The 15,000-nt window shown below is 39.9% G+C and overlaps 1 protein-coding gene across 1 annotated transcript in view; it reads left to right on the top strand.

Moving 5' to 3' along the window:
* LOC136839489 (neural-cadherin-like) overlaps positions 1 to 15,000 on the top strand; it is a 198,536-nt gene that overhangs the window by 26,155 nt on the left and 157,381 nt on the right. Inside the window, exons 3-5 of the mRNA XM_067105624.1 lie at positions 10,318 to 10,482; positions 10,966 to 11,103; positions 14,136 to 15,000. The exon at positions 14,136 to 15,000 is cut by the window's right edge and continues 2,007 nt beyond it. Of these exons, the coding sequence (XP_066961725.1) occupies positions 10,318 to 10,482; positions 10,966 to 11,103; positions 14,136 to 15,000 (1,168 nt within the window). The remainder of the gene's footprint in view (positions 1 to 10,317; positions 10,483 to 10,965; positions 11,104 to 14,135) is intronic.

Raw genomic sequence — 15,000 nt, 5'->3', positions numbered from 1 at the left:
TATTACTGGTGGCGGTGGTCAGTACGTTTTCGTACTGAAATCTCTAACTTATTCTGAGGCAATTACCAGTCTATTTAAGAGAAAAGAGATCATGGTTTTTTGGTATGAGTCATAAAGAAAGGAGATGAAAGATGAATCAGAGGGAGCAGAGATGAGAATAATTTTGATCGTTGGAAGGAGGTAGCAAGACAAGAATCTCAGTCTGATGCGGTCTTTGAGAAGACTTCCGTTCCTCCGAGGATCCGGGAGAAGTTTGGAATTGGCGAAATTCCTGTGCGAGAGTTTTTAGATCTTTCCTAGAAAGTGACCCCCAAGAGTTTTAACCCGGTATGTGTCCCCCTTTGCGGTGTGTTTAGTACAAGCCAGTTGGGGATTACCGTGGGAACATAAACAAAAGACTGTAAATATCATAAAGATAATGACCCCCAAGAAATATTAGTCCTTGATAACCACCCCTGAAAACCCTTGGGGGATCACTAACCAGGAAAGATCAGAGTTTTTTTCGGGACACGCCCTCGGTACAGAGGCTTTAAAACTGATTTATTCAATAAATTTATGGACTTTTTTCGTTTTAATTTTCTTCTCTCTGTAAAGATAAAAACAGAAATTGAAATCATACCGAAAACAATTTTTTTTTTTACTTTAATGATAACAATTCATTGCATATTTAAAGAGGATACCTGGTAAATACACAAGATAAAGAGGAAACTAAATTATTCAAAGAGAATAAACTCGACTCATCCGTTGCCTCATTTGATATTCTCAAGTGTGCTTTAGATTAGAAACGTCTGAAATAAGAGTTCCTGTAATCCAAATGCAGTAGTACAATATATATAGGAAAAAAATTCAGAACATTTTCAATAATTTATAATTATGTATGTACCCTCCTGTACAGCGCGGAGCACTAAATACGCATAAACCTGGACTGGGAGCAATGTTCTAGCATTATCATATGTTTTGTTTTTTCCTCGTTTTATGCAGTGAAACCTATGGCAAAACACAAAGAGATGCGAAAAGAGCAAAGACGAGGGAGGGAGGGGGGAATAAGTGTGTGCGCATGTGTGTGTGTGTGTGTGTGGTGTGTGTATTACCGGCATGTAGTATCCTAGCTACAGTAATGGATAACTCTCTCTCTCTCTCTCTCTCTCTCTCTCTCTCTCTCTCTCTCTCTCTCTCTCTCTCTCTCTCCGATCATACAGAAAACCTCTTTACACCTACAGAAACCCCAATATACCTCTTGAAATAACCTTTATTGGTTGTACAATGCAAAGAATCATTAAAGAAATCATGGATACATTAGTTTGCATTGAATACGGTATTAATAAGAAAAACATTTTAACCTGATCGCCAGTGAACAACTTATGATTACGTATACTGTATACCCTACTGTACTGCTGGTTGCACTAAATGTACATTAAATGAACTGCGAATGATGAACTAGCATTATCCTTGTTTCTGCGGGGATACAGCCTCACCCTTCATACGTGGAGTCTCCTACTGCATATGCGCTGACCGGTAGGCTTAGGGAATGATGCCCACTGCGTGCTACCCTGCATTTCCCATTGTCTTCCACTCATGTTGCTGTTGTGTACTGGCGGCTTCGTGTATTCAAAGTGCTTTGGGCAGTGTTAAATGTGCTTATACATGTATCATGCCAAATAGCCCTAAGATTAATACATTTTGTATGTGCCAGTGGTTTGCAGTGAGACAACAAGGGTGATTTTTGTTGTTTCTTTGTGTGACACATGCTTGCCCTTTGATAGTGCTTCAGTACGAGGGGGAAGCACGGACTTCTTCGCTTTTCAGACCGTGATAGGGCTTGTAATAAGTTTATGTCACCCATCGACATCTACCCTCATTCTTTTTGTATTTCCTGTAGGAAAAGCCACGTGTGATTAGTGTGTGGGTTGGCCATCTCTCCAGTGGAATCTGTATGAGAAGTTAAAGTTAAAGTTAAAATATGAGAAGAGGAGGAGGAATCAGAAGGAAGAAGCATCTTCCAGTAGGGAGATCACCCTGAGCCCTGAGCCTCCTCCCTTCCTCTATGGTTGCTTTAATGACTCCTGTGGTTCCTGTGAATGAAAGACCCAATGTCTGATGAGGACTTTAAGGTGAACATGAAAGAATTTTTCAAGTCATGTAAGACAAATGACCCCCTCTTAGTAGGGGGAGGCAAAGAACTCTATCACTCCACCAATGATTTGGGGGGTAGAGCTCTTCCCACATCCCCACTCCCCTCACCTTGACAACAGACAGACAACTTGAGAGGGATCACTCCAAATGATCATGTTTACCTCCTCAATTGTCCTCTTCTCCACCCTCTCCTCTTCTCAAAGAACAAAAAGGTAGGAACAAGTGGCAGAGGTCTCCATCAAGGGGGTACAAGGGGAGGTACTATCGACCCACATTTGGACAAGAGGGCTGGATGAGACCACTCCATCTCCCACCTACCCGTCTTCCCCAACCACAGAAGATACTTGTTGCTGTTACACAAGGATTGCAAGGCGAGACAGATGAGGTGATCGATGTTTTCACCCCAGAGAGACAGACACAGACACTGCAGAGAAGATCAGTTGTCAAGGAATTGTCAGAGACACAGTCACAGCAGGGACCAATCTCTTTGCTCTTGTCAGGAGAGTAGAGACAGCAGTTGGAGTAGGATGTCCCTGTATAAGAAGAGAGACTCGAGAGAGAGGTGATGCTCTTCCTCTCCAAAAGTGGAGTCATACTGCTCTGTTTACTGAGAGACTTGGTCAGGAACCTCTTCGCTTCATGGCTCAAGAGAGGGGCAACTTTCAACCACTCCAAAGGTGGAGTCACGCCACTCTGCACACCAAAATACTTCAGCATGACCCTCCCCCAGACTCTGAGCAATGCTTCAAGGAAGTCATCAACCTCATTCATGAGGTACAAGCCATCGTGGAGGTGACTGGTGTTGGATATGCTGTCCTTCTAATGGATAGAGCAGATTGCAGGTGCTGTTATGTTAAGGCAAGTGCTAAGGTTGCTGTGCTCATAGCTTTGCAGTGTTTTGGCTGAGGTGACCATGTTGGTCTCTGGACCAGTGAGTTCCCAGGTAGCTGACTGGCCGGAGAAGATCCTTTCCCCAAGGCAAATGGGGGACTACATTCCAGAGGAGTAATCCCCATTTTATGCTTACCTTGGACCCAGCAATTTGTAGGCTATGCAGCAATATGCCCCTCGACTGATTCAGAGAACAGAGCCTCTGGTTCAGCCACACAGAGACGTGTAACATAGAGTTCCTGGTGATGGTAGCTATACAAAGTGTCTCATGGATGGACCAGTGCTAGGGCACCGTCCCCGAGATGGTCAAAGATAAATTGCCTCCCATGGAGTGGCTCAGAGTCAGGAACTTGTCACTGACAAGGAAGGCTCTGACCTTCCTTACCTATCAGATTTCCCACATGTGAGTGAATCTTGTCCTGAGAAGGAGGGACGCGTTTCTGGTGCTGGTGATGGGCCAGTTCTTTCATTAGTTGGTTGAGCGTGAGGAGCAGAGCCATTGTGGACCTGACTACCTACTTATTTCCTCACGGTAATGGAGAAGGTCATCAGCATGTGTTGAGAGGACTCCAGGGATGGCCTCATCTCTCAGGAAACCACCTCGAAGCAGAGCTAGGGTAGTTGGGGCCCTGAGTGGGACTCAGGACCCCAACACAAACTGGGTAAACAGAGGTAGTCATTCATTAAGAAGGCAGAGGACCTACAACATTTTCATTCCTCTTAAATTACCCCACCTAGGAAGAGAAGCAGAGCAGGGAAAAGAGGAGGCTCAAGGCAAGACAGCAGCACCCCCACCTAGTCTGCCTTGGTTGGGGGTGCCTGGCAGAGCAATGAGAGACAAGGCAGAGTTGCAGGACAGAGGAACAGGTGATATCAGTCCTGAGAATGGGATACCATCTTCCATTCAAGGACCAGAGATGCAACCCCCGCCTCCCCAGTACCAATCACCTTCCTGGCCTATAAAGCCAACTCTGCCAAAAGCATTGCTCTTTTTGAAAAAGTTCCAAACATTGTTCAAGAAAGTGGTGGTTTAGATCATGCGGACTCCTTCTCCTGGTTTTTACAACTGCCTCTTCCTAGTGAGAAGGCCACAGTGGGAATGAAGCCAGTTACAAACTTGTCAGCACTGAACAACTACATCCTTCATATGTCGTCACTCACTGAGGAAATGGCCCAGTCAGTGTTGGACTACTTCAGGCAGGGTGATTACGTGATCTCAATAAGTCTGCAGGATGCCTACTTTTACATCTAGATCCACCACAATTTCCAGAAGTATCTGCATTTTGTGGCTCAATAGACAACCTTCCAATTCAAGGGCCTCTACTCAAGATTGATGACCACCCCAATGGTATTCACGTGGGTCTTCCCACTGGTCCCCTGAGCACACCCCAAGGGTATATAGCTGCAGAGGTATCCAGATGATTGGATGATCTTAGCCTTATCAAGACACAGGTTAATAAGATACAGGTACCAGCTACTGAAAGTGTGTCAAGAGCCAAGTGTAGAGATAAGTTATAAGAAATCGGGATGCTAAAAGGCATGTTTGGATTAAAGGCTTACCCCACACTTGCCAGAATAGACAACCTGAGGACAGTGGCACAGGAATTCTTGGTAAGAGGCACAACCAGATTGACAATGGCAGGTGATCTTGGTCTGCCTCTTGGTCCTAGTGAAACTTGTACCAATGGGAAGGAGCCACATGCAGTCCTTACAGTGGCAACTAAAATGGCACTGGGCTGCACCAGAGAAGTAGCTGGGCCAAAGGTTCTGCACCACCCCCAAGAACATTTAGTATTTTCAGATGTATCACAGAAAGAATGGGGAGCACACCTAAACAGTTTGTTTCAGGGACCTGGGAGGAAGAGACTGCAAGGGGACACATCAACATCCTGGAAGGGACCGCAGTATGGAGGAAACATCTGGTGGTTGTAATGAGCGTTAACGCTACCATAGTGGCCTACATCAGTGAACAATGGGGCACCACCTCCCCTAACCTGTGCTTCATGGCCATGAGGATGCATGGTTGGGCAGAGGCAAACATAGTTGACTTGACTCCCAGATACATCCTAGGAAAAGGAAATATACTAGCGGACCAGTTGAGAAGGAGGGCACAAGTAGTGAGAATGGAATGGTTCCTTCAACACAAAGTGGCAGAAAATTTATCCACAGTGTGAGGCAAACCAATGATACACCTGTTCGCTGCAAGGCTGAACATAAGCCTGGCAATCTTTTGTTCCTTGACCCCAGAACAAAAAAACAATAAATGAAGGGCATATTCCAACACCCATGGGGAAACATGGTTGTGTATGCCTTCCCCCCATACAGCCAGAGTGTTCACGACCCCAGGCCTGCTAATGAGGTTGGTAGCTGCTGGTGGCTGAATACCAAAGTGTGCAGACTTGATGGCTTTACCAGTGGAGATCCCAAGGTATCTTTCTAGACTGGCCAACACTCCTAGAACAATCCCATGTCCAGAGGTAAAACCAGGTAGTGGACTCCTCCACCCACACAGTTGGAGGCTACCTAGCAATTGTTATGATAGAGGTTTTTCTAGAGCAACTGCAAAAGATGGCAGGCACTCTCCACCCATCCTCCACAAGTGAGCCATCTACTGTGACTGGTGCCATCAGTGAGGCTGTTCTCCACTCAAAATCTCTCTTCAATGAATAGCAGACATCCTGGTGTACTTGATATGCGAGAAATTCCTGTTAGTCTTGGCAACTCTTACTCAGATATTAAAGCCAAGGGGAATCATCTTATCAGAGTTGTGGGAGACATCCATATATTCATGTTGATCAGAATATGTGCCCACCGAGAGTAGTGAGGTCATCCAGGTGGGACCTTGCAAGGGTGTTGGAGAGCATGAGGGGACCTCCACACGAACATCAGCCAAAAGAGTGGGTGAGTTACATGGCCTGCCAAATCAATTTCTCACATAAAAGGGTAGATTGTTGTTGTTCATCTTTGGGCTGGAATTCATGGTAAAGACCCAGAAACCAGCAGTGCTAGACCTGGGGCTTGAGGGTTTCTCCATTACTTCCCTTCAGGACTATAGGTGGAGAGAATGAAGAGATGGGGTTATGCCCTGTCTAAATAAAAAAAAATCTGGTTACAGACCAATTGCTGCTTCCTGTATGCTATGGTGCTCTGGCCATAATGATGATGATGACAGTGATGATGACAATGATAGTGGTAATGTACAGTGCCTACATAATTGAAGATGAATGATGGTGTTGGCACTGCATTCAAGCTATTGATCTTCTGATGAAACGGCAGAAGTGTCATCAGGGTTATCCTCAGATCTTGTAGGCAGAGGAGACCTGAGGGAAGAGGATGGTGACAGTTACATGATGTCAGAGGCTGATGAAGTGGAAGGCTGAGGATTGTCAAGAGCGGACCCTGTTTATTCCTTTCCTAGCTCTGAAAGAGCATTGTGACTGGCAGTTGTTTCCTTTGCCTGTTGAGTTCGTCATACACCTGCAATATTGCCTCAGATATCATATGGGTGGCTTTGATGCTCCATTCTTGGAAGGACCATAATCTTTGATTCTGTCTTTTACTGTGTGATTTAAGCTGAACACTTCACTCATCTTCTCCAATGTCCACTTTGAAGGTTCAGGACTTCCTGACTCATCTTCATCTTCTGATGCAGATGATATAATTATATTTCCCAGTTCCTCAACTGTCACATCAGCATCCTCTTAGAGATGCTCAGTGACATTGCCATTAGTCATCTTCTCCTTTCCATTGCCATTAACTTGTCTTGCCAAATTGATGATTCTCTGTACCTCCCTGTCAATGGAAGGGAATCCCTTGAAGTTATTCAAACCTTACTCCACAGACTCTTCTCAGCAAACATTCACCATTCCTGGTTTCAATTAATCCATTGCTCAACGGACAAACGTTACTCTATCTGCAATAGTAACTGCTTTCCTGCAGCCCATGACATTCATATTGGGGTTGGCATCAATAGCTGAGTGGATCCTGTCAAAGACTTGCCAAGTTTAGGCAGCCTTGACACAGCAAATGAGGCCTTAGTTGAGAGGATTCAACATGACTTGCACACCAGGGTGCTCAACAGGGATGGATTGAGAATGGTCTGGAGCATTATCTATTATCAAAAGAGCTTTAACAGGCAAGCCTTCCTTTTCTAAATAGCCTTTTATTGTGGGGATCAAACATTTATGGAACCACTGCATAAAGGGCATTTCAGTGACCCATACCTTGCTATTCTGTTGTCAGTAAACATGAAGAAGCCTCTTGTCTTTGTTCTTCAGAGCACAGGGACTTTTTGCATGGTAAACAATTTCATGCTTTATCATATGGCCAGCCACATTGCCACATAGCACCATAGTCTTGTCCTTCCATGCTTTAAAGCCCTGTGAATACAGATCCTGCTGGTCATTTTCTTCCAGAACAGCTCATTTTCATCACAACTGAAGACTTGTCTGGGATTGTTGCCTTCATCTTTAATGTCTTTTTTTTTAAGCTCTGCAGAAAACATGTTGACTACCTCACTGTTGGCAGATACAGCTTCTGTAACTTTATGTTTTCAGGTTAAACTGATCTTTAAATCTGTGTAATCATCATTTACTGGCTGCAAATGATCTGGCTTCCTTTCTATCCCAATCTTGTGGGATAAGGCTTTTTGTCTTAAAATATTTTCAACAATAGGAATCCTCTTCTTTTTCATGTTCTCAATTCACATGCTTAGCACCTTTTCAGCTTTTTACTAACACTTTACCACACACTGTAGAACTCACTTTTGCACTCCCGGGAGCAGTAGCAAATCTCAGCAAAAGATAAATGATCTCTTTCAATCATATTATGCACTTTAACTATTTTAGCCAAATTAGGCACATCGCAGACCATCTAGAGCTTGCACCCAGTACCACTAACCCTTCTAGCATGCATTGTGGTCATTGTGCAGTTTAATCAACAATTCTTTTGAACAAAGAAACAACTGAGTGCAAAGACTGCACAGAAGATGCACAGTGGGAGAGGGGATAAGGCTGCACATGGACTGAGTGAGGAGTGCAGCATTATGCACTCTGGGAGGCAAAGGGAGATCAATAGGTAGATGTTAGGCAGAACAAAGGGGAAGGCATAGGTTCTAGCATCATTTGACACTTCATTTGGATCAAGGTTTCACTTGTTGGCATGGTGTGCACAATTAGAATTTCATTTAAAATCTTTTCCTGTTTAAATTTTTCTGCATAATCTTGCAAGAGTAAAACTGTGGAAAGTAAATCCATGTATATTGAGGGCACATTGTATGTCTTATATATATATATATATATATATATATATATATATATATATATATATATATATATATATATATATATATATATATATATATATATATATATATATATATATATATATATATATATATATATATATATATATATATATATATATATATATATATATATATATATATATATATATATATATATATATATATATATATATATATATATGTATATATATATATATATATATATATATATATATATATATATATATATATATATATATATATGTATATATATATATGTATATATATATATATATATATATATATATATATATATATATATATATATATATATATATATATATATACATATATATTAGAAAGCACAGAGATTGTGCACAAAGAAGCATGGTTCCACATATTGCAAATGGCTGAAGTTGTGATTATAAATCAACAATGGCCTGTGATAAATATAGAGGAACACAGACTTCATTCTCCCTTCTCTAAGGATCCCATAGGACATCTGTGAGTCTTAAGGGAGACATGATGAACAGGACAATCCTGGACACGACCACTGACAATGAAACAAATTAAAACTATCAGCCAGGGAAAGGAATCACACTAGCGCTCATGCCCTTTGCTGCAAGCCACAGCACAGGGCACATCCTACAGAGCACCAAGAATGCACATACTGCTGCCCAGACCAGCAGTGAGAGAATGAGACCAGCTGATCAATAGAAATTCAGCACCCAATGATGTCAGGTTTAAAATTCACAAGTGTGCGTGCAGTAATAAAAACATTGTATGTCAATTTGTAATCCAGACCTGAAGATTTGCAGAGAAGTGGGGAAACAGTCTGTCGACTAGAAAACACTAGAAAAAGTGTATGGAGTGAATCTTGAATCATTTTTCCTTATTTCAAAGAAGTTTGCCTGAAGAGAAAATGAAAAAGTATACTGATTCAGTCTTCATAAGAAGACAGTATCTGCGAGCAATGCCATTAACTTCAATAGATTTTGTATAAGAGACAATATGCCCAAACAGCATATATATATATATATATATATATATATATATATATATATATATATATATATATATATATATATATATATATGTGTGTGTGTGTGTGTGTGTGTGTGTGTGTGTGTGTGTGTGTGTGTGCGTGCGTGTGTCTTATGTGTCACCAAAAATGTTGGCATGAATAAACGTTCAGGAAGAAAATGTGCCATCTGCAGATTTAAACCATGATTTTTCTTACTTCCAATGCCTCTGAGGACCAGTAAATAGCTGTGCAATAAAGCTCAACACCTTTAGTTTAGTCTTTCAAACAAGCTGATTTCGGAAAATTTACATTTGCTAATATTTCCCAAGAATGGTAACTGGAGCCTTGGAAAATATACGGAATTCGTTCTTTCCTAATATACTTTGCTCTCTCTCTCTCTCTCTCTCTTTCCTGTTGAAACTAATGTACCGTATGGACTCTCCTCAGAAACCAATTATTCTTTCTTTTTGTGGGGGGCGAGTGTTCCATGATAAACAACGTACTGAACAGTTAACGACAATCTTGAATGGATGTTCTAATAACTGATTTAATTTTCGGTTCTTCTGAGGTAATGCATCAAGGCTCTAAAAGAAAGTATCATCATTTTTTTCTCTCTCTAAAATTTCAGTATTTACATTGGGTTGTTAAGAGCAACAGACTACCCATATGAAACGTTCGGAAAATCCAAGATGTCCACATTCCTTAGTCTCAGTTCATATTGTACTTCAAAGGAATTTGGGTCTTCTCGTTCAGAAGAGTGCTTTTAATGCTTTTATCCTTGTTTTTCCAGGAGGAAGTAGCTTTAAAAGAAAATACAGAATTTCCATCTACAGTAGTGTTTCATGACAAGTTTTTCTCAGTCTGTGTTTTAAAAGTGTAATAGACCAGTCGTCTTTGTTTCTTGTAACCATCCATCCACCGAAACTTCAAGAGACAAGAGTAACTACCTTCATGTGAAGACCATTTCTCTCTTCTCTTTTAATAGCACGAAATTGTCGTAACTGGAGAAGGAGGAGGTCAGGTGGTCCAAGCTGTAGTGGAGGTGACTGTCACAGACGTCAATGATAACAGCCCAATCTTTATCAACCCTGACCCTCACGTCACAGTTATTGAAGAGGACGACAGACACCTCCCAGCTTCTCTCCTTAAGGTGAGGTACTACGAAGTAAGCTCTGTGTGCATTCTGTATATCGTTCTTTCTCTTTACAACTTCGAGTTTTAGTGGGATGTAATGGCCGGTATTCATAAATTTTTCTTCTTTTTTTTTTCGACAAAATTTGTTGGCTTATGACTCATGTTGTCCCCTGGGTAATATTTGAAACTGTATTGACAAAGTTCGTGTGCGTGTGGAAGTGGGAATGTCCTTAAAATGCTCTTGAGTTAGACGAGTCATTATTCCAGAATACAAACTGCACTGCGCTTAGCTAACAGAAGTGCTTCCATTTTTTTTTAAATACATTGAATATTTATTTTCAATATGCTTTTTTAATGCCAAAGCCATTACCTCTTAGACAATTACACATAAACTCTTATATACTGAATGCTGTATAAATGCAGTCATTTGTGTCTTGGTATTTTTATTAGTCCTCGCTCTAACATAAAGAATGTAAAAAACGTTTCTTAATTTTTGTAGGTAGAAGCCAAGGATCCAGATCAAATGGACCAACTGAATCTACGTTACTCCATAAGCGGAGATGGAATCGATGGTTATCTACCTGGAGACGCTTATTTTTCGATCAACTCTAAAACCGGGGACCTTATTCAACTCAAGGTAGTATTACCGTACTTACTTCCCGTCATTGATGTCTGTGTCCATTCCCTTTTTTTTTTTTTTTTTTTTTTTTTTTTTTTTTTTTTTTTTTTTACGGAAATTATTCGTTTCCATTCATCTTCCCTCTTCTGAGCGATGATAGTACGATGTTATTGTCATCATTTTCACAGAATACTTAGACAATTGCAAAGTTTTAGAATTTTATAGGGCTCGCTTGAAGGATTGAAAACACCGTAGAAAATCAAGCAAAAGTTGGAACGCTCATACCTCAATACCACCTATGGTGAGCCATGAAAATAAACAACTCATCATTTTTATCCTAATATAAATAAGGATAAGGATGTCCAAACGTTTGTCTAAAAAATTGCTCATTACAGTGGGCTAGTGTAATTATTGTATCATAACATTAGACCTTAACTGAAGATCATAGCAGGAATTTTATAAAGATTTTAATTAAAAATACAGCCTTTTACTGTGTCCAATTTGATACAGGAAAGTGCAAAAAGGATTGTGGAAAGAGAAACTTCAGAGAGCTGCTGTCTGCAAGTGACCTAATGTTATCTTCTGAGCCAAGAGGAAGAGGTCGTAGACATTTTTATAACTTGCATGAATAGAATGAAGGACAGAGAACTAAAAACCAGTTGATGTAAAACCAACGTTATGATGCCAAGAAGCAGAGCAAAGAATGCGGAATTGTTACAGGAAATATTTAGGTTTCCAGAATATAAATGTAATGGATTTTTCATGCTCAAAATGAGCAATTGCAAATATTGTAGAGAGGAAGGAAAGAATCCGTTTTGACGTGGAAGGGCAGGCCTTACACGACTGAGTGGAATTACTATTAATTTAGAGAATTTTGTCCATAAACAGTGCGAAGCTTTGTAAAGCAGGGACGCGAGCACTTAAGAAAAGAAATTGGCGTAACTGCTAAATACTAAAATTCTTCTTTGACTCGAACTAGAAAGGTAACATTGTAACAGTGGCTTCTTTGAAATTCCCCTTGTAACTAAACTTTAACCCTTACAGTATTTGATACATTTGCATATTGTAAGACTTGATAATTAATTGAAAATTGAGCTCTTTAATTTTAAATGCAGGCTTACTAATCACTTTCCTTCATTCACATGGATGTATACATTCGAGGATAGTATGTTTTACTAATTACAGAATTGATGCATTAGTTTTGTGTAATTTTCTTTGGCCCCACCAAAAAATACCTTGGCCCCACCTGTGCACTCCCACTGACGGACTGAGATGGTCGATTAGAAGGGGCAAAAGGCAGTTCGTCAGAGAAATAGTTGATACGAAGATGGTATGAAGATAACTAGTAGAAATTACAAAAAATATCAGAACAAGAGCATGAAAGCATACTGAATATGAATGTCTTCTACTGTAATCCAATAGTACACTATGAAGATGAACAGGACCATAAAAACACTGTATACACGTTGCAACTATATATTTCGGATACTTCTAGAACCCTGCTCATTGGTGAAATATGGACAAATGATATATGTCAAGAATGTTTATAAGGCATAGGCAAGTGTGGCAATATGGCGTTGATTATATGTTGATGACCATTGGTCCAAGATGAAAGGAAAATAGTTTATTCCCTTTGTTTTGCAAGATACCTTGCAGTTACTGTATTGAAAGTTACATTGGGGTGACAGATAGATCCACTTACAGAGATTAATAGAGCAACAAAGATCAGTATGATATGCTTCAAAGAGTTCAGGGATTTTCATACATATTAATGATTAAGGCCATACCATAAATTGGAGTTGGGCTGAGCTTGTTTTCAAAAGTAGCTGACCATACAAAAGGAAGATTCTAGAACCTGCCATAATCAGTCAAACCAAAAATAAGAACCTGTCAGGAGACTGGAAATCGGATGTTATTGACCAGTTAACCCTAAGGCCTCTTCTCAGGTAGGCGATCCAGCAGACACGTCCACCAAACTCGATACAGGCGGGAGTTCAATGATGCCCAAAACACAAGGGAATAAGCATTTTCCCATCCATCTCAGGTCAACGGCTATCTATGTGCCACCAACGTCGCATTGCTATACTTGCATATGCCTTATATAAATAATAAATGGTTGCAACATGTATATAGTGTTTTCATACACCTCTGTATTTTCATACTGAATAATTCCACATATATTTCCATTAAACAACTAATGTTAATGTTGATGACAGTGAGGATTAAGTCTGCCATTTTCTAAATCTCTTATCAAAATTTTGTATCATGTAGAGGGTAATACCAGAAATGAACGAAACAGCAGGCTAAAATTTCATCCACTGACAATGAAGGAAGTTCCAGCATCAGAACTTTCCACAGCTTAGGTTTCAAGAGGAGCCCATAAAATGAAACTGTATATTGGGTATGAGGTCACCTTAACCTTGATTTTCATAGGCTTTACTCTACTTTGTTTTACTCTAAGATCTTCTAGCTATATACCTTACCTCCAGCAGAACTTTTTATATTCTCTCTACACTATCCTATCATCACAAAATACTATAATCAATATTTGTATACCAGTATTTCACGACCTTCAATCTAGGTTCAAATAAAATACTTACCCCTCTTTTTTAAAATCAATAAAAACGAATGGGTCTTTCCAACTTGATGATAACATTTCCCTTTTTTCCTAGTAAACATCCACCCTGAAAAGATTCTGAACCTGCGTTCTCACAGCTAAGCAACTTGTTGTATGCAGGCACTTTGGGTTTGTTTCATTACCGTATATTCATCATGTATAAACAAGCATTCAAACATGCTCAGTCATGCTCTCATTATTATTATTATTATTATTATTATTATTATTATTATTATTATTATTATTATTATTATTATTATTATTATTATTATTATTAAAAAATATAATTATTTCATAATTTTAGTAAAAGGTTGCTGACACTGACAGTATTTATATCAGTATTACAGTTAGTCATGTACTACTAATATAGCACTATTATTATCATTGCCATCACAGCTATCGTGTGAAGAATTTTACTCCTATTGCTTTACAGGCGCTGGACCGAGACCCTCCACACGGGAAACGATTCTGGAGGTTGAATGTGAAAGTGGAGGACGGACAAGAAAGCTGGAACCCAAAAACACATTCGTACTATTTAGGAAACCAACTCGAATACCAGAATGATCAGGGAAGAGTCAGGTACCCTGATGATATGAAAAATGAAGAACAAAGTTATCAGAAGAATGAGAAAAGTTCCTGGTATTTATTACACCCGAGTTCTCAGACTGGCTTAGAATTCAACACGAGTAGAAAGAAAGACCGATATAATATCTTAACGTCCAGCCACCAGGCGAAGAAGCGGATGAGGGATTTTAAGGAGATTCCAGCTTCTAAGAAAATGCGCCTTTTTAACGATGACACGTTTGGTTCAGCAGTAGCAAACTCTTTTACCAATCAAAGACAGTCCGTAGAACTCAGTTTACATAAGAAAGACTGGGAGAGTAACGAAAATAAAGACAAGGTCATTACGAATGAAAGGCACCCTGCAGAAGTAAACACACCTTGGAAAACTAGCGGTTATCATGCAGACAGCATATTTGGTTCCCATGAAGTACATCCTAGGAAAGACATTAAATCTAAAAAAAATGAACGTAATTTCGCCTATCACTTAAATGCTCCTGGTAGCCAGATAAAAACTGTAACAGAACAAGTAATCCCTGTAAGTGTTGAGAAAAGTAGGAAAACAAGCATAGTAAACCATAAGAGGGGGAGACATAGCAAAAGAAACGGAGAAGACAATCACACGTTCGTTTCAGACAGAACGGTACAACAATCTATATCAAGTGAACGTCACTTGGGACAAAGTTTAATCCCAAGTGGAGAAACCAGAAACGTCACTGTTCACAGCATTTACGAGT

Source organism: Macrobrachium rosenbergii, chromosome 1 (assembly GCF_040412425.1).
Source record: "Macrobrachium rosenbergii isolate ZJJX-2024 chromosome 1, ASM4041242v1, whole genome shotgun sequence".
NCBI lineage: Eukaryota > Metazoa > Arthropoda > Malacostraca > Decapoda > Palaemonidae > Macrobrachium > Macrobrachium rosenbergii.
This window is presented reverse-complemented; position numbering and strand designations above follow the sequence as displayed.